The sequence below is a fragment of the Eptesicus fuscus genome, chromosome 15 (assembly GCF_027574615.1).
Source record: "Eptesicus fuscus isolate TK198812 chromosome 15, DD_ASM_mEF_20220401, whole genome shotgun sequence".
Classification (NCBI taxonomy): domain Eukaryota; kingdom Metazoa; phylum Chordata; class Mammalia; order Chiroptera; family Vespertilionidae; genus Eptesicus; species Eptesicus fuscus.
This window is the reverse complement of record NC_072487.1, coordinates 40420652-40447515: the sequence shown is the minus strand read 5'-3', so window position 1 is coordinate 40447515 and position 26864 is coordinate 40420652. Positions and strand designations below refer to the sequence as shown.

The 26864-nt window shown below is 42.9% G+C and overlaps 1 protein-coding gene across 2 annotated transcripts in view; it reads right to left on the bottom strand.

Annotated features, from left to right (window-relative positions):
• PCSK5 (proprotein convertase subtilisin/kexin type 5) overlaps positions 1-26864 on the bottom strand; it is a 408183-nt gene that overhangs the window by 157108 nt on the left and 224211 nt on the right. For both annotated transcript variants that reach the window (XM_028146315.2, XM_008142067.3), the window contains exons 11-12: positions 9366-9483; positions 7342-7530 (exon numbers count right to left, since the gene is read on the bottom strand). In XM_028146315.2, the coding sequence (XP_028002116.2) occupies positions 7342-7530; positions 9366-9483 (307 nt within the window). The remainder of the gene's footprint in view (positions 1-7341; positions 7531-9365; positions 9484-26864) is intronic.

The following is a 26864-nucleotide window of genomic DNA, read 5'->3' as shown; positions in this document are numbered from 1 at the left end:
GAAACTCTGGGAAAGGCTGAGTTAAAGTTGAACAGGTTTCCTTTCTGGAGGACATCTCAGATCTTTGGGATACTCAGGTATGTCATGATAATCTCCATAATGGGGTTACCGATAGGCAGGGATTTTCAAACCTTACATGGGCACTAAGCCCCTTTCTCTTTAAGAATATCTGTATGCTATCTGTAAAGCTTAGCTCTGAGCAGAGAGGGGTCTGGTATTTCAATGAGGACCTCACTGGGTCTAGCAGCTTTCCCTCACGATGACAGGGATGGAATTAGTGGCTCCTTATACGAATGTGTCCGCACCTGTACTAGATCTTCTATGCAGTAAAGATGGTACATTTGATGGAGATCCTACAAGTCACGTGCTACCATAATAGAGCTCATTTACAAGGTTATGGCTTAAAACGACTTGGCCAGGAAGAAATTGCTGAGTCATTATAGAACTGACTTACATACACAAGAGTTCTTCACGTTAAACCCGGAAAGTATGCATGCTGGGAGACACAGAGGTGGGGGAGAGGAGCTTTTCACGTTGCCTTACCTGCCTGAGACGGGTTACTAAAGGGAGTATGTTGACACAGAAATTGACGAAGGCGGAAAACCAGTCTAGAACCACTTCCTAGCCCACAGTCTAATTTAGGCTCTAATTCTGGTGGCCACTGAGCCATTTGAGGGCACTGAAGCAACAACTTGTCCCATCATACCTTTCTAAGAGTGCCAGACTTCAAAGCAATTCCCCAACAGTTTAGACAGAGCATCTGGCTGCTTGCCTCACGTCCAAAAACGACAAAGGACACTGAGGCTGCCGTCGCACGAGGGGCGTCTTGTTTCCACAGCCTCGGCCAGCTTTTCACCCTCCCAGGTCAGCTGTTTGACTGCTGGGTTAGCAGGCCCTCTGTTTCTTCCCTTCCACCCTTTCCTGTCCACCTCTGAAAACCGGTCCATCGCTTTTAATCACTTTTAAATCACGTTGGAAACAAAAATTAAATATACGCCGGGTGCCAGGAAGAAATGTTCACAAATCAGCATTCAAACAAGTGTTTCAAAGCTGGAATATAAACGGGCTTTGTCTCTCTGGCTCACCAGCTACCCCCTGGTCTCCTCACTTTACGCAGAGCTGGCACGATCATTAATTTCACGGGAGCATAAAAGCTGAGGAGAGGAATTAAAATGAGGCTCAACTCAATCACTACATTTTGCTAAAAGAGTTGATGGGGAGAGAGACAGACACTGATGGCTGTTGTTTCAATTAGCTGGGCATTCAGTGTTCTAACTTCACCCTGTCTTTTATTTTAATGCTGACTCAACACTTACACTATTCCTTGTTTATAGCACCGTACTTTTTAAAAACACCACATCACCTGCACATGACAAGAAGTCACGTCGCTAGTAGGCTAGACTTGCGTTGCAAAGGATATACTTGCTCAAGATAATCCAGTGTCAGATGGTGGACACCTGCTGAGGAGATTCTAATTGTGTGGTCTCTGTGTAGCAACTAAAAAGGCCGATGCCCGGTGTGAACGCCTCTGCTGTGCCGTCAGTGGAGAAACCAGACACATGGCAGCATCATCGGTGTGGGTAAGACGCCAGTGAAGCAGGGCCAGGGCGCAGCAAGCTGAACCCCAGGTCCGTATCCACATCTCCTGTTGTGGTGAAACCCTGTCCTGTCAGAGCTGACTTCATAATAACATGCTCAACGAAAGGAGATTGCACACGGTGGCAGAAATGATTCATCCGGTTATTAAATGGTGCTCCACAGCCCTATCCCTGTGAGCAGTTTGCAAATAAGTTATTTTGGATGAAGCCAGGTAGTATATTCTTACGAGGAAGTAACCCAGGAAATACCTCATATAATTACTGTAAGCTCCCTCCTCCCCCTTTCTCACTTAAGGAGCCGAGCCAAACCGTCAAGGCTACAACAAGGCTACAATTTTCCTATGATGTTACGGCAATTGTTTAATAAGATGTTGTATAAATACTGACAGCTATGTGTACAGAATTATTTCTAAAATTGTAAATGGGTCTTAATTTCACCCTGCCAAACGAACAGTATTTATGGTCACTATAAAAAGACAGTAGACCAATATTTTTGGAAGTTTTCTCTGTTTTAAAATGTTTAAGTGCTTCATCCCCATTTAAGGTAGAGTGTATATAATGCTTAAAGCACTCATTTGTCTCAATTGCATTTTAGTTTTTTATTTTCTTTAGCTGTTGGCTTTTGTAAGTTTTAAATAATTTGTTTCTGAAATAGGGTATTGAAAACACACTATTAGGTTTTTTCTCTCTAACCTAAATCATTTATTTAAGAAAGGTTGAGTGCAAGATACTGGTTCTAGAGGTTTTGATTACCTAAAAAGATGAGTTTTTAAAAACTTTCAACATGCACACTATTACTAACTTACTCACCAACCCCCAAATGCATTTCTTCTTGTGGGTAGGTATATGATGTAAGTACTTAATCTTCTGAGGATTTAGTCCATTTTATAGTCGATGGCTTTTATCGAAGTACCTGCTTTATATTTTAAACTCTCTGTAAATTACTTGCACAGCATCTAGCACATACTGCCCACAAGTCTTCTGATGACACGAAAATAACAAGAACGTGTGCGAGAAAGCTGGATTATCTTTTAAATCGATGCTAAACTGTGGTGTGTGGACAAGCAGCTTCGGCATCACCTGGGAGCTTATCAGAAAGGCAAATTCCATGGACCTCACCCCAGACCTCCAGATGACAACCTCTGGGAGAGGGGCCAGCCATCTGCTTGACTGAGTCATTCACCAGGTGCGTGGAGAAGCTCAGGGCAATAAAGGCTAGCACTCCCTAAGGACTCACCATGCCAGGGGCTGTGCTGAGGACTTGCTTTACGTTATCTTAGTTAATACTTGCAACAACCCTGTGAGGCAGACACTATTAGATCTGTTTTCCAGATGAGAGAATCACCTTTCCAAAGTCAAACATAAAAACTGGTGAAGTCAAGACCAACCCAGCTCTGGTTAATTCTAAGGCCATTTCTTCTTTTGAACGAAGGAAGAGGGTTCTCACGGGGAGGCCTTACTGAAACGAAAAACTTTCACTGCAGAAGTATAATTTGTACTGCAAGTCACAAATGCATGTGTATAGCATGACACTTTACAAATGTCCATAGTCTGCTGCTGAACATGTGGGTAGGGCAGCAACCAAAATGATTCAAATATAAACACCCCACTCGGCCATCGTTCCTGATAGAAGGCTACAGGTTTTGCAGCTTAGAAAGTGCACCTCCTCTGTACTTAAGATCCTAATTAGAAGCAGAGATACTCAGCTGTAGTCAAATTTAGAAAGGGAGGCAAAGTTTCAGCTTTCAGTCAGAGGCCAAAATTTGGAACCCAGAGCCAATCCAGAGAAACTTAACTCTAAAACTCAACGAGTTGGGGGAGGGCTCAGGGGGGGGGGGTGATGACAGCTTTTCGTAATTCTAAACAAGTGCAAGTGAAGGAAGAATCTGATGAGACATGCTTTTGTTTGAAAATTTGTACAAGGGCAGATTGTGAATGTCACAGAACCAAAGCTCCTATCTAAAGTTGCTCTTGTCTAAAAACATTTTCAAGGCCTCCCAGCTGCCCTGGCTACCCCCACGGTGCGAGATCTCCACATTCTCCCCAGAAGCAAACAATCTGGGGCGATCATCCAGCGTGGCTTTTTGTTAGGCAGGGCATACAGGCCAAGGGGAGGACCCAAAGGTGGGAGGGCAGGGGAAACAGAGGGAAGAGGAGGCACTGCCCGTGGGTCCATTCCGGGACTCCTCTGTTTACTCAGGGCTCCCACCCTCCCACTAAACCATCCGCCTGGCTTCCCAGCGGTGCTCGCCTGCTGGGCGAACGGGGCACAAGCTCAAGTTGGACTGGCTCTCAATGCTGCCGAGTGCCTTCCAGGCTCAGCACCTGCAGATGCCTGGGTAAACGCTCTTCCTCCAGCAGCTGTGCTCCGCAGGAGCTCCAGCAAGTGCCCCGCAGCCCGCACAGGGCGGCGCCGAGGGGCTCCAGATGGCCCACGCAGACCTAACGTGCTCAGCGACGGGGTGGGAAATCGATTCCCCAGGACTTGCTGTGCGGAGGGGAAACACAGGATGCGCTGAAGAAATGCCTCACAGAAATGTCTAGGAAGAGAAGGACTTTATTTCCTTTGGGAATTCACCCTTAGGGATAATACTTTCAGGGCCCAAGACTATAATACCTATTTTGTCAACACTGAAAAGGAGAACAGTCCCAGGGAAGATGGGAGCGGCGTGTCTCCCCACCTTGTCCACGTGTCTAGTTTTGCCTCTTAAAGGGGGTGTGGGCTCGCTGCTCTTGGCACCCTCCCTTCTGGCAGCAGCCAATCCACAGTCCCTGGGAGGAGCTGCACCTCCCGGAGGAGCAGGAGGGACCTGGTGGGAGTGACTCTTGGCCACAGCTCTACCTCTGCACTTCAAATGCCCCCCCCCCTCCCCCACTAGGGAAACGCTGTATTTTAAACCTTTCAGAATCCTATCTTTTAATTGCACAGTGTTCTCTGCTGTATGTGATCTTCAGAAATCTTGACTTCCCTGAAGGAAAGATGTGTAAACAGGGGAACAATTTATTGCTCTCATTAATAATCTCTGATACACAAATCCCTTCTAAAACCCAACCTAGTCACCTTTTCCATGAGGTGTTTTGCCCTGCAGACCAACAAGGAGGAGACCAGGAGCGAAGCAGGCCTCCCCCCTACCCCTCCCCACCCCTCTGTTTTCTGTGCTTCTTGCCCTCAGCTCCCAGTCCTGGGAATGTGTTTTTGAAACAGGGCCAAGGTGACAGGACACAAGGACTCCTCGCCACCAGGCCTGAGACGGAGTGGTTTTGAGTAGAGATTTCCTCTCATAAAATTTAAGCTTCAGAATATGCCAGAAGGAGGAAATGCCAAGAGAAACCGTCTTTCCCGGAGCCACCGCGGTAGGAGGGATGCTACTAGTGTCAAGCACAGCAGGGGCAGGGGAGCCAGGCCCTGGAGCGTGGCCACGTGTGGCTCTGGGACCTGGGGCAGCTGTTTCACATTTAAGGAGTCAGCTGCTCAGAGCAATGTTTTGGGGGAGCTGTAGACAAATGAATTCATAACATCCTTTACGTCTCTCGGTGCCGTCAGCCCCTTCTCCAGTGCAGTCTGTGTACCTCTTTGGGGGGCTACTTGTTTTCCTGAGATGGAAATTGTCCAAAAGAGCATCAGTTAAGAAAATGCTCCAGACCCAGAAGCCCCACTCTGGGTGCAAACCTCATTCTCAGGAGCCCCCGATTGGGGAAACTGAGAGAAACCTCGGAACCGCCAGTCTCTGAGCGCCTGAAATGCGTGTTTCTTTTTCTCTGACAGGAGTCAGGCAGCGATCCTGGGTTCAGCACTTTGCAAAGAGCAAAGCAGATGTCCGTGGTTCAAGAATGCATGTGCGGCTGACGCCAGAGACCTCGTCATCCACCAAACGCCTGTGACGAGCGGAACCCACAGCTCCTCTGCTCACAAGTTTCCTCACTGAAGTCATGTTGGGGGAAGCCAACACAAAATACCAAAATGTGCAGGGAGAGCCCAGCAAGGCCGAGGAGGCTGAGCTTTCCAAGCCCACAGCAACTGCGAAGGGCTGTTTCTCCACAATAGCGGGGCTCGAGGCAGAAGAGCCCCCCCCGTGTGTGCACCTCACAATGTTTCACCTGGAGCCTCTTTCAGGTTCCATGCAGATGAATAATGGTGAAGAAAGAAAAGAAACAGCAGAGAAAAGGGTCTTCTCTGGCTTCGGTAACAAAGGCTAGTGTGACCTCCATTAATCATGTCATTGTGCATCTGAAGGCCTCGCTTGCTGAAAAGAAGCATCAGGCAGGTTCTTGCAATGACCTGGCAGGCGACAGCGGAGACCCCTGTCTGCAGAGCGGGCAGGACCCAGCGCCTTTCTGTTCTTTGCACCTGCACACACTGATTCTGGCTAAGCTGCGCCTCATAAAGCACCATGCCCAGACTTCCCCATGCCGGAATGGGAGGTGTCAGGTTTTAAAGAACACAGCAAGTCTTTCAAGTGCAGAAAGAAAATGCAATTGAGGATTTAGGAATCCGTACTCCCAGTCACCTGGAAGTGCTATTTATTGCTCTCCCTTTTTCTCCCTGTCCCATAGCAGATAGAATTTGGGGATTCTGAAAAGCAGCTGGCAACTGCTGAGGCTCACTTCGGATCTGCAGGCCTGCACCGGCTCCCAGCCTCTCACTTCCTCCGGCTTGTTGTTAATCTGCTAACAAAGACCCCCCTGCCAGGGTCCCCTGGCACGTGGACAGGTAGCTGTGTCTACGTACCAGGTTGGCTTTCATTGGGACTCTATGTGCCATTGATGATGAGGTTTTGGCTCCCATTAAATGTTCCTCTTTGAGAAAAATATAAAATTAAAGACTCTTTCAGGCTCCTTTCTGCTTGTGGTTTGTACTTTAGAACCATAATGGGAATGAGGTGTATAGGACCACCTGATATTTTCCCATCAGGTCCCACCTGTTGACAAGCACCCACCCCCGCCCATGTTCTCAACCACTCAAAAAACCAGTGGGGCAAAGAAAGCTTGGGCTAGAACGTTCTGGCCTTTTATTAGGATCCTGGCACAGGGAGCGGGGAGAAGTGACAAGGCTAAGAAGAGAAACTGAGTGCCCTTTTGGGCAATAAAGTCCAAAGGGCCAGCCTTTAAAATAGGGGTCAGCCAACTACACAGCTTCCTCAAGCCACGTCTGCCCTCTGCCTGTTCTGCAAATAGAGTTTTACTGGACCACAGCCATGCCCATCCATTTATATCATCTACAGTGGCTTGTGCACTCTAATGGCAAAGTTGAGTAGCTATAACAGAAACATGGCCTGCAAAGCGCAAAACATTTACTAATTGACTGTTTGTGGGGGAAAAATGTGCCAGTACCCTTTTTAAAACAAATAGAATTCCCTTGAACTTCAGAAAGTGCTTGGGCAAGAGAAGTCAGCTAATCTGTCCCAAATGCCAGCGGACATTTAAGGACAGGGGGAAGAATCTCAGAGGCCTAAGGAGCTAGGGCTCTATATGTCATTTTAGGATAAGGAACAACAGGTGGCCTTCCATTTCTCTGCAGCATCCCTTTCATATTCCCCAACTATTATATGTGCTACTGTTCTTTGCAGCTTCATACTCTCTAATTACGTATGGGCAGTGAGGGCTGTGACCATCCATATGACATCTGTGTGCCCCTTAGTTAGCTCTTAGGGTAGGAAATAGAGAGCAGCTGCCCTTTCCGCCCTAAAGAACTGCCGAGTGTCAGTGTGCGCCACACTCTGGTGGGCAGAGGTTATCATGGTACCTGTTGGCCAAAAGCTGGGACCTGGTTCCTGAGGGTGAGGTCAGGTAGATGGCCAGGTCACCCCTCCTGGGATGGGTGATGGTTATGCGCACAACTACATGCTCCAGGTAGTTGACATGGTGGTTGGGGTTATCCGAGCAGCCCGATGCTTTATAGATGGAGCGCACGGCACTGTTGGGGCGAATTGTCCTGCAACAGAGAGAGAGAGGGAGTTGGAGTGAGGTCCCTGGCAGAGCTCAGCTAAGAGAGCCCGCAGGCCTCGAATAACACCGCACAATGTAATACAAGCAGCTGGTTGCCGGACACTCAAGGACACAGCGCTATCACCAAATGATTGGGTCATTTAAAGGATTAACACTTTAGGCAGCGGGAAAGATGCACTCGAGAGGAAAGGGAGAATTGAGGGCCTTTTATCTTCACACAGGTAGTGCTTCTCCAACCTAAGAATCTCAGCTTATAACACAGATTGCTGGGCCCTGGCCCCAGTGTCTGATTCAGTAAGGCTGGGGTAGATCCCAAGAATTAGCATTTCCAACAAGTTCCCAGGTGATAGAGAAGTTGCTGATCTATGAATTATACTTTGAGAGCCACTGATATAGGGGACCATGGCACAGTGCAAGCTTGGGGATTAGCATGACCTTGGGATTTGACCCTGGTCTACCATTTCCTTACTCTATAACCCAGGGGCGCACACTTCCTCTTGTCCACAGGTTCCTGTCTTCTTCACTAGCTTCTCTCTGTGCCATTGCCACCCTTGAACACTGATCAGTTCAAGTTCTGTATAGTTTTCCAACTCAGGGCCTTTTTTATTTTTTCCCCTTTGCTGTTCCTGTGGCAGACTCTTCATGGTCAAAGCTTAAATTTCACTCTCTGAGACTGTCATTGAACCACAGGAAAAATATGTCCCCACCGCTTATTTTCTACCCTTTGTATGTCCAACATTCACTTATTGTAACTTATAATTATTTACTTATATATATATATTTTTTATTTGACTCCCACAAGACTATAAACTCCAAAGGGAAGGAAGCACTTCTCATTCCCCTTAATATCTAGCTCAGTGCTTGCTATTCAGTAAGTGCAAGAAAAATAGTTGCCGAACTGGTAAATAAATTTGTGAATGAATAAACAAATATTTCCACTGATCTCGCTTCCTCATTTGTCAAATGGGAGTAATTCCCAAATGTTTACAAACTTTTAATAAGAAAACACACATGACGTTTCTAGCACTTGGCGTGGCCCTTAGTAAGTGTTCCATAAATACTGGCTCACTTTCCACTCCTTTATCTTTTTTCTGTTATTCTTAGCCACAAAAGAATAGGGGGGCAAAAAAAAACCACTTTACTTCATTTATTTCTGCTTCCTGACAAATTTTCTCAAGAATTACAATGGCTCTAGTTTTATCACAAAGTCCATAAATATTTTTTCTGAGAGCCAACTCTCTAAAAAAGAAAGCCAAAAGCAAAATACGAATAAAACCATGAAGATGTATCCTATTCTGTGGATTCAGCACCGAGGAGAGACTTCCCATTCTCACTAGGTCAACCCTGTCAGCACAGCCTTCAAGTTTGTGCAGCTGAAACCTGGGAATGGGCCCTGGGATCTCTAAAGAAACGGCAATCTCATGTACTGTGCATTCCCCCCACTGTGGAGAACTACATGGTATGGAGTTAAGTTTCCAGAACATGCTATTTAGTCTCTTGAGCACATTGACTTACGAAGAATACTTATAACAAGAAATAGATATACTGATAGAGTAGAAGTCTTAAGAATGCCCATCAAGGGTCCTCCCTTTCCCCCCAATCACCTTTTAAGAGATGCTTTTCTCTTAAGGATACTTGGGTTCTACTACGTGAATTTAACAGATTAGCATCACAGACATTCTATTAGAGTTTTATAATTACATTAGAAAAAAACTACACAGGGTTTTAGCTTCCATGTGTAACACAGGGCTATCCTGAGCACTTGCCCTGGCCTGCACTCTTTCAAGATACTGATGTGCTATGTACTTGCGGCAACCTTACTTGATTTGTCGGTCTGTGCTCTCTACACACACGTGCTGCTGGGGAACAGTGGTCCACTTCTCCGCCTCCATCACCATGGCTTCTGCATCCATCAGTCCAAATCCATAGAGATGGCTCACTACGAAAAGCAAGAAGCTGGTCAGCTTTGCTGTGGTTATGAGCAACCTGTGCTGTACATGTTGAGCTATAATTCCATTCATCAGAAAACACACATCACCCTAAGGCAGTGGTTGGCAAACCTCGGCTCGTGAGCCACATGCGGCTCTCGAGCCGCAGTTTGCTGCTCTGTTGACTAATGAGTTTGCCGACCACTGTCATATACTACCCTTTACCTCTTTGCACATAATATGCCACAATTGCCTAATCCTCACAGCTTCCAACTACACGGTAACAGTCTAGTCCAGTGGTCAGCAAACTCATTAGTCAACAGAGCGGCAAACCACGGCTCGCGAGCCACAGTTTGCCGACCACTGCCCTAAGGGATTCTAGCTTTCTTTATAGCAATGATTTAAAACAAATAAAACAAGACAAGTAAACAATCACAACAAGAAAATGAATGTGTATCACATTGATTATCATTACTAGTAACATGACTATCATTCATGAATTGTTCTTACATGGCAGGCACAAGTGCATATTTTTATATTTGATCCTCCTAACAATCAAGATGTTAATGCTATTATTATCATCACTCATGAATGAGAAAATTGAGGCTCAGAGAGAAACTTGGCTGGGATTGCCCAACAATTCAGTGGTTGGGCTGGATTCTAACCCACATGTTCGCTCAAAGACCACTTGTATTCATATGATGACATCATCAATTTTGTAAGATAAAGTAATAGGTTTAAAGAGAAGTGACGATGTAGACAACTTCTAGTGCAATGAGAACTTACATGCAAGAAATGCCAATTTTCGGACATGCCGAGAAGTTAGGTTGAATATTCCAGAAGACATAAATTGTTACCTTTCCTCTAGCATATGAAAAATTTATTAAACATTATTCATGAAACATTTGGAGGCCTCTAACTTTTATGCCAGCTTCATATCCTCACATGTTGTAATCTTTTAGTTCTCAGTGAGAATACTTATTGATCTAAAGCTGAATTTGACAGAACTGCCTCAGAAACTTCGATTGCATACAGGAATATTTTAATGATAATACAGCAAGATCAACTTGTGCAGTTCTTTCTGAAAATACTTTAAAATCCCAGTTGAATACTTCAAATATTCACCGTGTATTAAACTGTCTCATATCTTTATATTTAATACAAAGTCATACTTCTACCAAATTTGTTGCCTAAAACATTTTCCTTATAACATTAATTACTTTATGCAAATATTTCTAAAGCTGCCCAGGCTTATGGATTATTTAAATACTTCAGCTTAAAATTCAAGATGTTCCATGATATAATCCCATTCAATTTTCAAAATAAACTCATTACCAAACTTTTTACTTTAGAAAAGTCATTCCTTTTCTGGAGATCTGACACTCCCAGTCATATCATGCTCATTCTGTCTTACCGCCTTTGCTCATGCTGGGCCCTTGGCCTGGAATTCCTTCACTACTCTAGGTGAAGAGTCAAACTCTACTCTTACAAGTTCCTGAAGGCCCAGCTAGTCTATCTTCTCTTGAAATAATCTCTAGACTGTAAAAATCAATAGTTACTGAAATTCAATCATCTGTGATCAGTGAACTTCTCTCCTTTATAGCCCTATACTTCTAATTAATTTGTCAACCCATCTGCCCTTCTGCCAAGTCATCCATTCGACCATCCATCCACCCACCCATCCATCTACTCACTCAGCCAGCCAGCCATTCGTCCATCCACTCACCCACCCACCCACCCACCTATCAATCCATCATTTCTTGAGTGCCTTTTATGTGCCAGGCACTGTACTATGCACTGTAGTTTTTATCTGTGCCAGCAACTGAATTAATAATTAACTCTGTAGGCATATGTATTTTTACCCCAACTGTATTATAAACTACTTGATGGCAGGAACTGGGTCTTACATTTCTTTATATGTTTCATGGGATTTAGCAGAACATATACATATTGGAGGAAAAAGATATTATAGCACACATTTAAAAAAAGAAAATTGTTCTAGGATTAAGAATTATTGCTCTATTTCTGCTATTTGTTAATTACATAATTCTTGGCCAACAAGATAAAATATCTACCCCACCATTTCCTCGTTTTGGAATATATTACCTATCCCATTACCGTTATTAAGTTAAGTATATGTCCCACATGAGAAAATCTGTGTAAGGAACTATACAAATGGAAGAGCTCATTATTGTAATATCAGGTTCAGTCAGTCAGAACATATGAATAAAATGGAATAAAATTATCTTGCAATGGCAAAGATATATATAGGATTTTTATACATGAACTTTTCAACTTTTATTATGATTTTTTTCTTGTTTAAAAAGAAATTCATGTTCATTGTAACAAACTAGTAAAGACTTCCAGAAAAGAAGAAAATAAAACTCACCAATAACTTCATCACAAATTGGTTAACTGCCATGAACAATTTTGTTAGCCTTGTTTTAGTTACGTAATATTACATAAAGCAATTTTGCCTCCTTATTTAAATAAGAGACAGAGTGGCCCACATGGTACAGGAGAAAAGTCCAGTCTGGGCTTAAGGAAATCCAATTGTGGAGATCTTTTGTTAAAGTTCACATAAATCCTATGTTCTTTCCTTGGGGGAACTGAAATGGTTGCCAAAGAGGCTAATATGCCAGGCTCTCTAACTCCACAGAGTACCCAAGCACCCCCATGTTAGTGTTAAGTGGTTTCCAACCAGCACAGCTTGTCATTTCATCTCAGTTGAGGGGGAAAAAGATGACCGATGTGACTGGTATATGAATGTGTGGGGAAGAGGGTAGGTGGAGGTGTGGGGAGGCCCTGGGCTTTGAAGGGTCTGCAGAACTGGCCTCTCTGGGCTCCAGCTGAGCTGCTCTGCTCCGCTCCCTGCCACTCCCAATAACTGTCAACCCACAGCCATTAGGACATCCACTAACACAGTCATCAGATACAACCAACACTTCATGCCTGTTTACCACCGGAGTTAAGCAGAAAAGCACCCCGAGTCTTTATGAAGGCCGTACATTTGTTTCCTTCTCCAATTCCATTCCTATCCTCCACACAACACTCACGTAGATGTTCAGAAAAGGGCTCACTAGCTCCACTTAACTACAGGCTGGCAAGTCAACAGAAAAACAATGTATGATTTAGTATAGTCATAAATGAGAGAGTTAGATGACATCAGTGAAGGCCACCGGGTCACTAATGGAGATTTTAAGTATTTTAAAATACTGGAAATTATATATGTGTCCACAATCATGATACACAGACTAAGAAAAAAATGAAATAAAATCTTTCCTTTTTGGGGGGGTGGGGGGGGATGGGGGTTGCTAGCAATATATCAACTCAGTGCATTCTGATGGACACTTACTTGGTTTTTGGTAAGTACTAATGAGAAAATAATTACACAACGCATGTGCTGTAAACTCCTTCAAAAACATGCGTCATCCGGGGAAATAGCCATTAAATAGTTTGGAGGCACTAACCATTTTTTTGAAATATAATTACAATTGACATAATAATTGTTAAATAGAAAGTTTTCATTCTGAAATGACCTATAAATTCAGAAACACTGATCTTCCTCTGGGTGACCATTTGGTCTGTCTCGCCCATCACACTGTGACCAGTGGCCACGGAGCAGCTGGCTTCAAGGTTAGCTTCTGTGAATATGGGTGAAGGCAATGCACGCAACTGACAGGAGGCATTGTTGTTTACTTCACCGAGTGGCATAAAATGTTTACAAGAGAATTGTAAGGGGGGCTGGGGGTCTATTCTTTTTGCTGTTGACTCCTATAAAGTCATCATTAACACACCCCAACATTTATTCAACTCTAGAGCCAACAGTCACATTTAAAAACTTTCTGGTTATAGCAAATATACCATGCAAACAACTGTGGCAAACAACTGTGACACGGGTGTCCCACAGCTGCAGGACCTCTATTCATGCACATTTCTCATGCCACGCTCGGAGCAAAACCCGAGCCTGAAGATCACTTTATGCCAATCAAGTGGGACCCTTTCCGCACAAGCACTGAGTAAAATACAGGATTCTGTGACGTCAGAGTACTATACATTGGTGTGAGCAGCATCCCACCGGTTCAAGCAGAATTTTTCACTCCTGTGTGTGTTGGCAGTAAATACGCAAGCTGTAGTTGTAGCATTAGTTAAGATTCAAAATCAATATTCAGAAAGATATTGAGGGAACAGGCATGTATATAGAGTAATATCAATCTTGAAACACCATTATTGAAGCATGTTTCAGAAAGTAAGTGTATTCCTTGGTAGAATGATGTTGGACAAGCTTAATAAAGAGAATCTGAAAAACTTGCATAACATTATATTTGTTCTATTAGGTTGCACGACTGTCTATGCAGATAAACTAAAAAAAAAAAAAAAAAAAGTAGGATTGTCTTATGCCAGAAGTAGAGCTAGTTTTTATTCAAAGGTATCTACAAGTGTCTTTGCTTGGACCAAGTCAGATGGACAAGAAAAGGCAGGAAAATAGATAATATTCTCCAGCAGGTATATTTTCATTTTCTGATGAGATCAGAAGTGCTGAGAGAAGCTAATCACTAAGCACACAAGCAAATTATTGCATAGTTTGAAAGAAGACACAGTTAATTTAAATAACAGTTCTAGCTAGGAGGACTGAAAACTTGATTCTAAAGGAAATCGAGAGAGCTCAGCAGAAAAAAAAAATTAGAAGTTTCTGAGCACAGGAAACTGTAACCAAGGCAATTTGGTATATTCCCATCTCTTTCAGAGGACTATCTTACTGGAGCCAGCTACTTTAAATCCTTTTTTCTTTTTCAATATTACACTAAATGGCCATTTCATGATGACTCTAAAATGACTATTAGTAAAGCACTCTATATACAATAAAGGAAATGGTTAAAAAGGGATTTTTAAAAAGTTTCTGAGCTTCCCGAGGCAAGCTTTTCTGCTACCAGCTGTCAGGTGCGCGAACAATGTCAGGCAGCATCCAGTGTAAAACAGGGCAGGCGAGCAACAACACACACTCTGAACAAGGGGGCCTATGGGAAATACCAAATCGTGCCTGTTTACTGAAAAAGTGCAACTAAATGACAGCTATCCATTTACTATAAAAATCCAGCCAACTTCTCCCACTAAGGAAATAATTTCTCACAACTAGCATCCCTAAATGCCTGGCTTTGTCTACAGTGGTCCTGGTTTTAGTAACGAAAGTCCTGTGTCTCAGGGAACCCCGCATTCATGGGCAAACCAAGAGCGGGGCCACCCTACGGGGAACGGAGGCGGCAATGTGATGCTGTCGGGAGGGGCACAGAACTCGCACCGTTTACTATCAATAAACTAGTAACTGGTTTAAACCTGAACTTAGATTCGTGTTCGTTAAGATGCACATAATCACCAAGATACGGAACATGGCGATCAATTGAGTTTAATTACTTATTAGAAAGTGTCAATTTCAAATACACTTCACCCACATCATCATGCCACTTGGGGGCGGTGTGTGTGTGTGTGTGTGTGTGTGTGTGTGTGTGTGTGTGTAGCACCTACTCTATGTATTCAACACAGTGAGGATCCAAAAGAAAGACAAAATGATTCTGTGTTCTGAGTTAGGCAGGGGGATGAGACGAGAATAATTGTATGATTTCACTAAACAATAAAGAAAAGCACTAACCGTGTAATCCCTGTCAGTATATTAAAAAAAAAAAAAAAAGGACTTCAAACGAGTAAGAAGTCAGTACAAAAGACAACGGAGATGAAGAAACCTCACAGAGCCTGGCGTACACGAAGTACTTAATACATGTCAGCCAACGTCCAGTCAGGTAAGATGACCTCAAGGCGAAAGTGATTCATTTGTGCCTTGGGGTACGCGGGGGCTTCAGGACATTCCGGGGGCCAGGACGGAGCCTTCTGGTCAACTAATCAGCAGGTCTGCCCGTGGTTCACTGGGCAGCAAGGAAAGGCAGCAGCCCTGGGGTGGGTGGGCTGTGGGTGAGTGGCCAGCACGGATGGGCACTGGTGGTAAACGCGCAGGGGGTGAGGCGTGAGAGCAGAGCCAGGGAGAACAAAAAGCCAACCCGATCGCTTGTTCTCCCCTTGTTCTCGGGCGCTTGCCATCAAGCCGGCGGTGGTTGCTCTCATCTACCTACACGCCACCACCAGACTCAAAGGTAGTTCCACAGATTCCTGTATGAGGGGGCTGCTTGATCTGCGGGTGGGTAGAAACTCCAACCCGAGATCAAAGGGCCCCTGCACCTGTGCAGTCCTCGCAGCCTCGGGGGCTTTGATCCTCAAGGCGCTGAGCCACCTGCTCTGAAATTACAGCTCCCACCAGGGACACTGTGCCTCCCGCACCTATTCATCAAACCGGCCAAATGTGCAGAACGGGAGGGGGGCGGTGTGTGTGAAACGTGAGAGGGCCTGCGACACTCTCCTTAGGTGCCCCGTCCCACATGCGTCATGTCAACACACGAGTCCTGCCTTTTCAAAGAAAAGTGGAACAGCCAATTATCACCACATAGAATGGAAGACGCATAACGATGAGGAGTGGCACATAATGCTCTTCAGCCTCCCACGTCAGCATTTCTTCACCTCAACACGTCGGAGAGATGAAAGCCAGGATGCTTCCAGAAGGACCCGTCCCTTTCCCTTCCTCCCTGCCTTTCTCCTGCATCCATCTCTTTATTAGGGATCTTTTCAGATTTCAACGTGAAAGGCACATAATAGGCTTCTTGGAGCGTCAGCACCACAGTTGCCCAGCTCTCTCCCGCAGCACAAGGCACAATGCAGGCTCCCTCAGGGCAGGAAAGCGGAGCAGCCGCACCTGCCTGCCTCCGCACGGTTTGTTTTTATTTTCCCCTTGCTCTTCCTAACAGCCCGGCTCTAGTAACAACGCCAGCCAGATCCAAATGTGCCAGCCGCCTCCAGTGCTGCTGAGGACTTGCATGGGGAAGGTTTCCAGACACTGATACTTGGCTGTCTGTGGGTCTGCACTTCAAAGCTCCGCTCGGGATGGGTTCGGTCAGCAGCTGTAGGTACTCAGACAGGCTCGTCATTACAGAGACGCATTAAGGAGATTTTAGGAAAACACAGCTGAGTCCTTTTCCATGTACAATGTACTTCCTTACATATGGATCTACATATACACTATTAGATGTTATATACATATATAAAAATGCATATTTACTATTTTTTTTTATTTACGGAGATATGGTGATATGCCTTTCTTTTTTCCATTGTAAAAAAAAAAAGTCAAATTATTTTCTTCTTTACTCTGGACATTCCTCTTTTATTTGCTTCAATATGGTTATAATAAGCAGGAAATACGCTTAAGGCAGTGGTTCTCAACCTTTCTACTGCCGCGACCCTTTAATACAGTTCCTCATGTTGTGGTGACCCCCAACCATAAAATTATTTTCGTTGCTACTTCATAACTGTAATTTTGCTACTGTTATGAATCGTAATGTAAATATCTGTGTTTTCTGATGGTCTTAGGCGACCCTGCTAGCGATTCTCAACCTGCTATCAGTTCTCAACCACTAGCAGGATCACCTAAGACCATCGGAAAACACAGATATTTACATTACGATTCATTAACAGTAGCAAAATTACAGTTATGAAGTAGCAATGAAAATAATTTTATGGTTGGGGGTCACCACAACATGAGGAACTGTATTAAAGGGTCGCGGCAGTAGAAAGGTTGAGAACCAATGGCTTAAGGTAATTGACTAGTAATTCTTGAATGGAGGTAGGAAAACTATTTTTCCAACTTGGGGAGACCTAGCCATGGATCCCAGGGCATAAGCAGTTCACAACTGTGCTTATTCTTAGGAAACTAAACTTATTTGGACAGAGATGAGAAAAAGAGAAAAGAATGTATTATAAGGGCTTTTGGGTAAAAGTTAATTGAAGATGGGATTGGCCATATGTCAACTCCCCAGCCTAGATCTCAGTGTACAACCTAAGCAAATAGATGCCAGACTGGGATCTTGATGAGTAGGCAGCCAAAACTCTTATTTGTGAATTATTCATTTTTTTTAGATAATTCTTCATTTAATTTTCCCTTACTTTTCTTTTTTCCTTAAATTCTCATAAAAGAAATAGAAAATCGAGATGAATTTATTTCAAGTGAGTCCCTTTTCACACTCAGTGGCTAACAGTGGTTACAAAGATACAGTTATTTTTCACCCTCCCACACACCTGTGGCTCACCTGACATGGAAGCAACACCCACTGGTGATGTGATGATCACAAAGCACAAAGAAGAGTGACAGCAAAGAAGAAATTATTTCCTTCGATTGGAAATACCACCTTTTCCTTGGGAAGAAAGCTAACACTTATCCTTACTAGTATCAAGTACTCCATAAGGCTTATCAGAACATTCCTTTTTATTTACCTAAGACTCAAATAGCTTTTAGGCTTAAGGGGCAATAAGAAGAAAATTTCTGTAAAAATCTCAAAAAAGTCGGCCATTAATGAGGACTGCATATGCTCTTAGAAGAAATAAGACTAGAGATGGTTCTTAAATTCTTAAGTAAGATTTGGACTCCTGGAGGTATAAATGGAGGTCAGTCATGCAACAGGACATTGGGACTGGTATCTTCTTCAAGGAAGCCGTGATGGCTTGGAATCATATGGATGGATTTAATTGGAGGCAATGAGTAGCCAATGATCAAGGAAAGGGCATCATTTAATTGAGATTCCAGAAATTTTTAGGGCACTGTTTTGTAAAAGATGTTTCATGGATTGTTTCAGAAGTTCTGAGTCTTAAATGACACAGGGAGAGCCTTTTGCAGAGATTCAAGATTGGTAATAGATGACATCGGTCTTGAAGATGTAGAGCTGAAAATCTTTATATAATAAAAGGGTAATATGCAAATTGACTGAAGGGCGGAACGACCGGTCGCTATGATGTGCACTGACCACCAGGGGGCAGATGCTCAATGCAGGAGCTACCCCCTGGTGGTCAGTGCGCTCCCACAGCGGGAGTGCTGCTCAGTCAGAAGCCGGGCTCACAGCTGGCGAGCGCAGTGGCCCGCCTCCCTGGCAGCACTAAGGATGTCCCCTCAAGGGCTCCCGGACTGCAAAAGGGCACAGGCCGGGCTGAGGAACCCTCCTCCCCTCCCCTACCAGTGCAAGAATGTCGTGCACCGGACCTAGTCATTAATAAGGAGGGAGCGCTTGTAGTGGAAAGGAAGGCAGCGTTGTGAAAGAAAAGCAGTGACATTAAGAGGATGTGTAAGGGAGGGAGAGCGCACCTGCCAGAGAGAGCAAGCGGGCGGGGCTCCTGCTCTTGGTCCCGCCCCCTCAGCAGCAGATCCCAGGGAATGGCTGATGTCAAAGGAAGGGAGAGAAACACTCTGTCAAGTGTCAAAGGAAAACAGGGCTATATGTTCGCATCACGAGAGGCAAGGAAAGGCAGATCTGGACTGGGTAGATCAAAAGCATGAAATCCCAGAGAAAAACAAGCAGCTGCCTTCTGGTTGAAGTCTCAGAGAGTAATTTCACTTCAAAGGTAGAAGTGGGAATAAAATTGCAGAGAATTACAGAGGCACTGAACAGCAAGGAAATGGAAGCAGCTAATTTAGATGACTTGGAAATGTTTAGTTGTGTAAAGAAGAACAGAATTAAGGCAGAAGGATGATGGAAAAGTTTGGGTCTCTCACCCCCCAGAGGCAGGGGGATACAAACTTTGAAAACAGAGGGTTAGGGTCCAATTGACAGAAAGGAGCATGAACACTGCTGGGAGCAAATGACTAAGTGATCGACAAGAAATGGGGCTGTTTGGAGAACACCTTTCACAAATGGGATTCATTACCTAAACAACAAAAACAAAAACAAAGAAAAAAAAAACCCTCACAAAAGCCCACTGATTTGAAAAACTATTTTTCATTTCTTCTAAGGATGGTACTTCATTAGCACCATTCATTCAAAGGCACAGGAAGGAAGCTAATTCATTACATACAGTGAGTGAGTTGGGTCAGTGGTTCCCAAACTTGAAGGTGCATCAGAATCACCAGAGGACCTGTGCAAGCACACACTGCTCAGCCCCACTGATTCATTCGTTTGTAGTTTCGAGGTAAGGTCCAGAATTTGCATTTCTAACAAGTTCCCAGGTGATGCTGATATTGTTGTGCCAGGGACCACACTCCGAGAACCATTTCCTGAGGGAATTAGGGCTATCGAGCATCTCTCCCAGAAGGCCAGGGGCAGAGTCTCTGTAGGCATGATTCACAACCTTCCCTCATGCCAACATCTTTTCATTTGCCACACACATTTTTGCTTCTCTTATAAAGATATTTTAAGAAGATACGGTTCTCTCAATTAACCTAGGGATACATTATCCTGCACTCTTCAAGCACAAGTGGTCTAGGTGTCTACTTTTTGGATGTACTTTACTTAAGGAGTTAGGTTCTATGCACTGTTAGTATAGAATAAGGGTGTGACTGAGCTGAGATACAAAATCATGTTTAGTTAAAATGTTGACAATAGTAACTGCACTGAAGTTTCCTTTTAATCTATTTAAATCTATTTTACCTAATCTTTTACAGTTGAAGTACATTTAATGTATCAAGCATGCATCTCAAAATAAGATGCCTAGAAGAAATTTTTGGGGGGAGGTGAAAATAATATCTTACATATGCATTTTGTTACGTGTTAGCTAATGAAATCTTTACAACCGTCCTATTGGCAAGATAGTATCATTCGAATTTTACAGCTGAAAAAACTTAAGTCTCAGGCCATTAAAAGAACTCACCCAAAGTCACAGGGACTCGATCCCAAGTATTCATAATCTCTTTGTTTTGTATACGTATCCATTGGTTACTGTTGTCTATAAGACACACAGTATTTATTTCAACGAACTTCTCAAATCAAGAATCAGCCTCAGAATAACAAGATGGCAAAAGGGGTAAACCATTTCAGGTGTTTATCTATAGATCACAAATGGACAGTGGACCATGTTTATCCTCTTTGCCTTTTGCAAATCAGCTGCCTAAAGTCTGCTCCCTTCTTCAAAACTCATTAAAATATCATGCGCAGAAAAAGAAATATGTAGGATTTGGAAGGAAAGTTAACATCTGGCCCATAACCCCTTTCCCAATTCTTGCTGAGAAGTGACCTTCTTCAGTCATTTCTAGCAGGGGTTTTAACTTAGTGTAGAGATCACATTAATATGGAAAAGATACTTTATTTTCTATTATGGTTAGGCTTTAAAAACATTTTTTTTTATTTACTAGAGCTAACCAGGCATGCACAGATGGAAGAATGGCACTGAGTGGCAAAGAGCAACTTCCCATTTGTCATCATCCAGCAGCGATTAAAATGGCCTTCTTTTTGACTCTTTCAAAGATGACTCTGGAAACTTATGGGTGTACCTTGTCTTCTGGTCTAACACCATAAAATGAAGCCCGTTGAAGCCATTATTGGGATGTGTGGTAGAAGTTTAATTGCTTTAAAATGCCTAAGGCTAGCAAGATGTGACCATGTGTAAAGAGTATGAATTGAGATTCTAAGAAAACTAAAAGTCTGGATCTATTTATTTCACAGAAGATGGATCCAGATGGATTCTGCAAAGCAATCGCCTGGCATGTAACTGTACCTCGCTAGATGCAGTGGCCTTAGCAAGCCATGCGGAGAGCTAGGGCAGGATTAATTTTCAGGATTTCTTTTGGAATCTTTGGGTCTGGTTTATATTATAAACACTGGCACCAATATAAAGATCTCCCTGGAGAGAGAGAGAGAGAGAGAAAAGGGGGGCGGGGGGGGGGGCCTTAGGCCATCTTTAGTAAACGTGTACTTTAAAAAGATGTAATCATGAGGCCCTTTTGTCTCGTGCTCATGTGGGCTACCTCACTGCTCCTGAACCAGCTTTCAAAGCTAGAGCAGGGCCCATTTCCCACAGTCTCCGTGTGGGCACAGCCAGGGAGAGCCCCCTCCCTGATGGGGGATGGGGACGAGAGCTGGTGCTGCTGTCTGCGCTGGGAATACCCAGGCCAGAGTCCAAACTGATATGTGTGCACGAATTCCAATAACGGTTTCTCCTGTGTGCCTCAATCACATCTTTCCCTTCCACACTGAAAGCTCTATTCCTTGAAGGAGAAGAGGGTCTGCTGGGAGCTCCTTCACTAGACAGCGTGATGATGATGACGATAAAGCCTTTTCACCACTGCCTCCTGTCTGTGCTCATGCGTCCTGCAATCGACAATATTCACAAGGTCTCATTGCCCCAAATACAGATCTACTGGCCCCCCATGAAATAATCACACGTTTGAATTCATGCAGCTTCAATCATTTTTGGTCACAAAAAAAAGGAAGAATGTAAAAAGAATATGAAACGAATAATCGATTTGAGCTCAGCACTCGAGACACTCACTTAACATTCTAAGGTTTTACTTCAAACTTTGTCTAGAGAGCTGGCGATAAAGATAGTGATGACGTCATCCCAGATATTGGAAAACTCTATTTGAGTCTGGTATCACTGAGTTACTTGGCTCATGAAGTTTCTGTGTATGTCCAGGTTGAAGCAATTGGCAAAGGTTAAAAAGAACAAGCCATCTTTCAATAGACGCCTTTTAAAATGTGCCTATGTTTTTGATAATTAAGGGAGAAATAATAACAGAATTCCATGCAACAAGGCTACTCAGGTGGGACCTACATGAATTACAGAAAGGTACCTCTTTTTAAAAAAAATTCATTTCAGAGAGGTAGGGAGAAGGCAAGAGAGTTATAAACATCAATGATGAGAGAGAATCATCAACTGAGCCCACAACTGAGCATGTGCCCTGACCAGGAATTGAACCGTGACCTCCTGGGCAAGGTACCTCTTTAACGCAGACTTCATCCCATTCTGGGCACATGGCTTGGTGAGTGGATCACAGGTGGATATCAGTGCCACAATGGCAGTCATATTACACAATCCTACACATTTCTTGCAATTGTTAGCCACCTCCTCGGATTCTTTCGCCATATGTGGCTGAAATTCAGTGGGGGTTTTAGGCTTCTAAGATGCACAATACTGAATTCTAGAACAAAGCTGGACACGTATCTTTTGCCTTGACTCTGAAGATACTTCTGAGGGTAAAAGATGAAAAGATGCCAACGATTTCCAGACAAAACCATCTCAAACACTATATTAAGAAAGCACACACATTGCAGCCTCTAGCGGGTTCAAAAGAGCAATGCCGCTTTCTAGGACTATCGACCATAACAAGTTTGCTTCACGGCCAAGAGAAAGAATAGCTACACAAACCTTAAACAAGAGAGAAAGTAGTTCCTAAACTGAAAACGCTTTTTTTGTCACACTACCGGCCACAGTCTGACAGCAACTCAAGAGGCTCACCAGAATTACGTTACTTGCTTTCTTTAAATCTCTGCAAGGTCACTTGGCTAATACAAAGATGGCAACTGCACGTGAAAAAGAATTCAAATACGGGACGTGAAGTGGCTTCGTGAAGGTCATGGTGAACAGTAACAACCAGCAAAAAGACTTCGGTCAAAGGAAATTTGGGAAGCCTCCTCAAAGAAGCATTTCTGACCTGACCTTTTCCAAGAAGCAATATCGACACCACACCCTTTGCCTTGGGTTTATTAAGAAGCAATTTCAAAAAGCATTTCTTTTTCTTCTTTGCAAAGATGATTATATATCCAACCCTATAACTCTCATTTAGAAGGAGGCCAAGAGATGATAAACATTTTCATTGAATGTCACAATCCTTAAGTCAGAAATACACAACTACAAACCAAGATAATATAAAATGATCAGTGCAAGAGAATTTTCATCCATTTTAGCAAATCAGTCTCTTATAGGCATGTCATGTGGTAGGACATATCATAGAACCACTGGATTCACACCATCAGTTTAAGAAACAAAACTCTGACATCAGACAAGCAAGTAGAATCAACTTGTTTGAAAGTCATTACTACCACCCAACTCACTTTCTCAAAATCACTGCAGTGGCTCCAAAATGTTTTTTAAATCCAAAGAGAATGCCTGATTCTAGGATTCAAATCGCTTTGCTGTCGGTTCTTTTCAATTACTTTCTTTTTATTTTTTTTAAATGTTTTTTTTTTTTTTTTAATTGCTTTCAGAGAGGAAGGGAGAGGGAGAGAGAGAGAAAAACATCAATGATGAGAAAGAATCATTGATTGGCTGCCTCCTTCCTGCATGCCCCACTCCCTGATTAGGATTCAAACTGTGACCTCCTGGTGCAGAGGTCGATGCTCAGATGTTCAACCACTGAGCCCCGCCAACCGGGCTTTTCAATTCCTTTCCTCATCACACCAGACCTGCCCTTTCTGCACAGTGAACCCTCTTTTCCCTCACCCTGCCCGTTGCGCTTTTGCCAAAGCTGTCTCATCCAGTTTTAATCCCCAATCCTCCAAGAAATGCAAATCTACAAAAACTGTTTAAACCGAGTAGATGCTCTTGAAACTATTTCAGACAAGCCTCGATTCCCAACAGTAACTCAAAGTTCTCAGACATCTTCCACCCTCTTAGACGTATGTATGTTTCTGACCTAGGTTATGTATGTGACATTAATGTATCTCTTGAATGAACAGCTGGTTATGTTTTCTCCAATACTTTAGAGCCCATTGATTGTTTATTGAAATCTAAGCAGTATTACAGAAAAAACAACAACAACAGAGAACGCAATGAAGGAAGCTAACCCTTTAACCAGAATCATCAACTAGAATCATTGACAAATGAAAACTATAACCCAGATTAGATAAGAGACCACAAAGATGAGAATAGAAGTATTCCAAGAAATGCAAGAATATATAGTAGTACACCTAATATTTGAAAGTAATAGGGAGCGTTTCATTTCTAAGGTATACACAGCATGTTAATGGCCCCGACTCATACATACATATGCTCAATTTTTATCATACAAAAATCTTAACAGAATAGTAACTGTTTATCAATCTAATACTAAATGTTGTGCAAGAATGATGCATGACAATGTAGATGATAATTTTTTTAAAAATATATTTTATTGATTTTTTACAGAGAGGAAGAGAGAGGGATAGAGAGCCAGAAACATCGATGAGAGAGAAACATCGATCAGCTGCCTCCTGCACACCCCCTACCGGGGATGTGCCCGCAACCAAGGTACACGCCCTTGACCGGAATCGAACCCGGGACCCTTCAGTCCACAGGCCGACGCTCTATCCACTGAGCCAAACCGGCTAGGGCTAGATGATAATTTTACCTGAGTGCATACTAGGTTAAATTCTGTATAGGATACCATTTTCCTCATTCTTCCCTTTGTCCACGCCATGCCAGTAAGGATGGCCTCCTAGCTTTTCCTTGACCCAGCCCGTGTCTATGCTGTATGCAGGCCTGCAATGCTCTACATCCGGCTAAGCTATTCGAATTGCTTCCTCGCACCTCAGGGTCTCTGCTAAATTAGAGGGCCCTTTGCTCACTGTCGGATATTTAAAAAGTTATAATTTGTCCACACAAGTCGTTCATACAAGTTTTACAACAACCCCAAAATAGAAATAAAACCGCCCATGAAAAAGCAAGTACACAAATTGGGGTCTAGTCCAATTGTGAAATACCATTTAACAATAAAAAGGAATGAACCCCTCACATACCTAATGACATGGATAAACCTCAAAAATATCATATGGAGACAAAGAAGCCAGTTTCAAATCATTCTACTTATATAAAAGTCTACAAAAGACAACCTAATCTATAGTGACAGAAAGTACGTCTGGTTGCATAGGGTGGGTGGGGGCGGGGGCGAGCTAAGGGATGAGAAAGAGCACAAAAGAACTTTCTGGGTGACAAATGTTCTATACTTTGGGTGTTTTTTATTATATGTGAATTTACTCCAATAAAGGTAAGAATGTATATAGATTAACCAGATAAATTTGTTCATAAAGCTAAGATTCAATCCCAAGTGTATGACTTGGGAGCCCACGCTCTGAAACACTACGCTGAGTTTTTTTGTTTTAAATACATGCAAAACCTCTGGATCTATCTTGTTTATCAGTTTATTTTGTTCCCAGAGACACTGAAACATGCAACAGATTGATGAATTTTAGAGGAAAGGGGGGTGGCGGGAAGAGATTAACCAAAGAATTTATATGCATATACGTGTAACCCATGGACAGACAATAGTGGGGTGAAGGCCTTGGGAGGGGGCATGAGCAGGGTAGAGGGGGTCAATGGGGAGAAAGAAGGGGACATGTGTAATACTTCCAACAATAAAGATAAATAAATAAAAATAAATACATACAAAACCTCAAACAAGAAAATGATTGCTAAAAGTCTCTACAAGAGAATGAGTGTGTGTATGTGTGTGTATTTTGATAAAACTATCCTGCTTTAAATTCTTTGTGGGTATCTTATTTTGGGACTGGACTCAGAATCCAGTTATTAGTGATTCAACAGGATCCATCTCATTACTCACAGTCACTACACACTTTGACCTGAAACAGCACTGGCCCTTATTGGTCACCCTCTGTGTCACTGGGTTTAGGGCTTGATGAGTTTCATCTTTGTCTAAAATATCAAGGTTTGCTATCGTTAAGAAGAGCCAGATTCACTTGCTGAAAGAAATTTTTAAACACCTGGGAAGTCCAGCCTCATTAGAATTTGTAAAACTGAGTTTCATCAGGTGATCACACAAAAAGAGACATCAATTTTCTGTTAAAGTGTACAGGCTATTTATTGCATGTTGTAAAAAATCACATTTTACACTCACAGATTTTATACTGTATGCTAATGACTAGAGAGTTGATAGGATGTTGATAACTGCAATTAGTTCAGATTTCTATAATTCCTATGTTGAAGCAACTGATTACAACTTTTAAGATTTAGTAGGTCGAATTCAAGGTGACATTTAAACATTAAAACTAATTTTCAAAACAGAATATACGTATAATTGTGCTTGACATGTGGTTATAGTCACTGATATGTGGTTATGAGATAAACTAGTATTATCACAGAATAGCGATAATTTTATTACAAAATCCTTAATACTTTTTCTCTAGCCCACTCAAGAGAATTTAATTATCTTCAACCCCAAACAGCCTTCTAACAACGTAGCTCCGCATCTTTATCCTCATTTAGGGGAGCATAAAATTGTGGTGTACGAACATATACTTCTAAGGCTCTTCATGTTTGGTGTTTTCCATTTTCAAAGCAATTCTCATTCAACTCAGCCTTCTCATTATGTTACCCACATTCTAAAAAACCAACTACAAAAACTTCCATTAGCTTCCATCAAAGGCCAAAGAAAATATCAATAACGGACTTTCTATTAGAATCTAACGGTTCTTAAGTAAGACTGTGGCAAAACCACAAAACTACTCCAAATGTTACTCTCTTCATTAACCAACTATATCTGGTACAGAGGTAGCAGTCAAATAGTGCCAAAGTCATTTTCCTTCTAGTTTGTGTGTGAAATCAC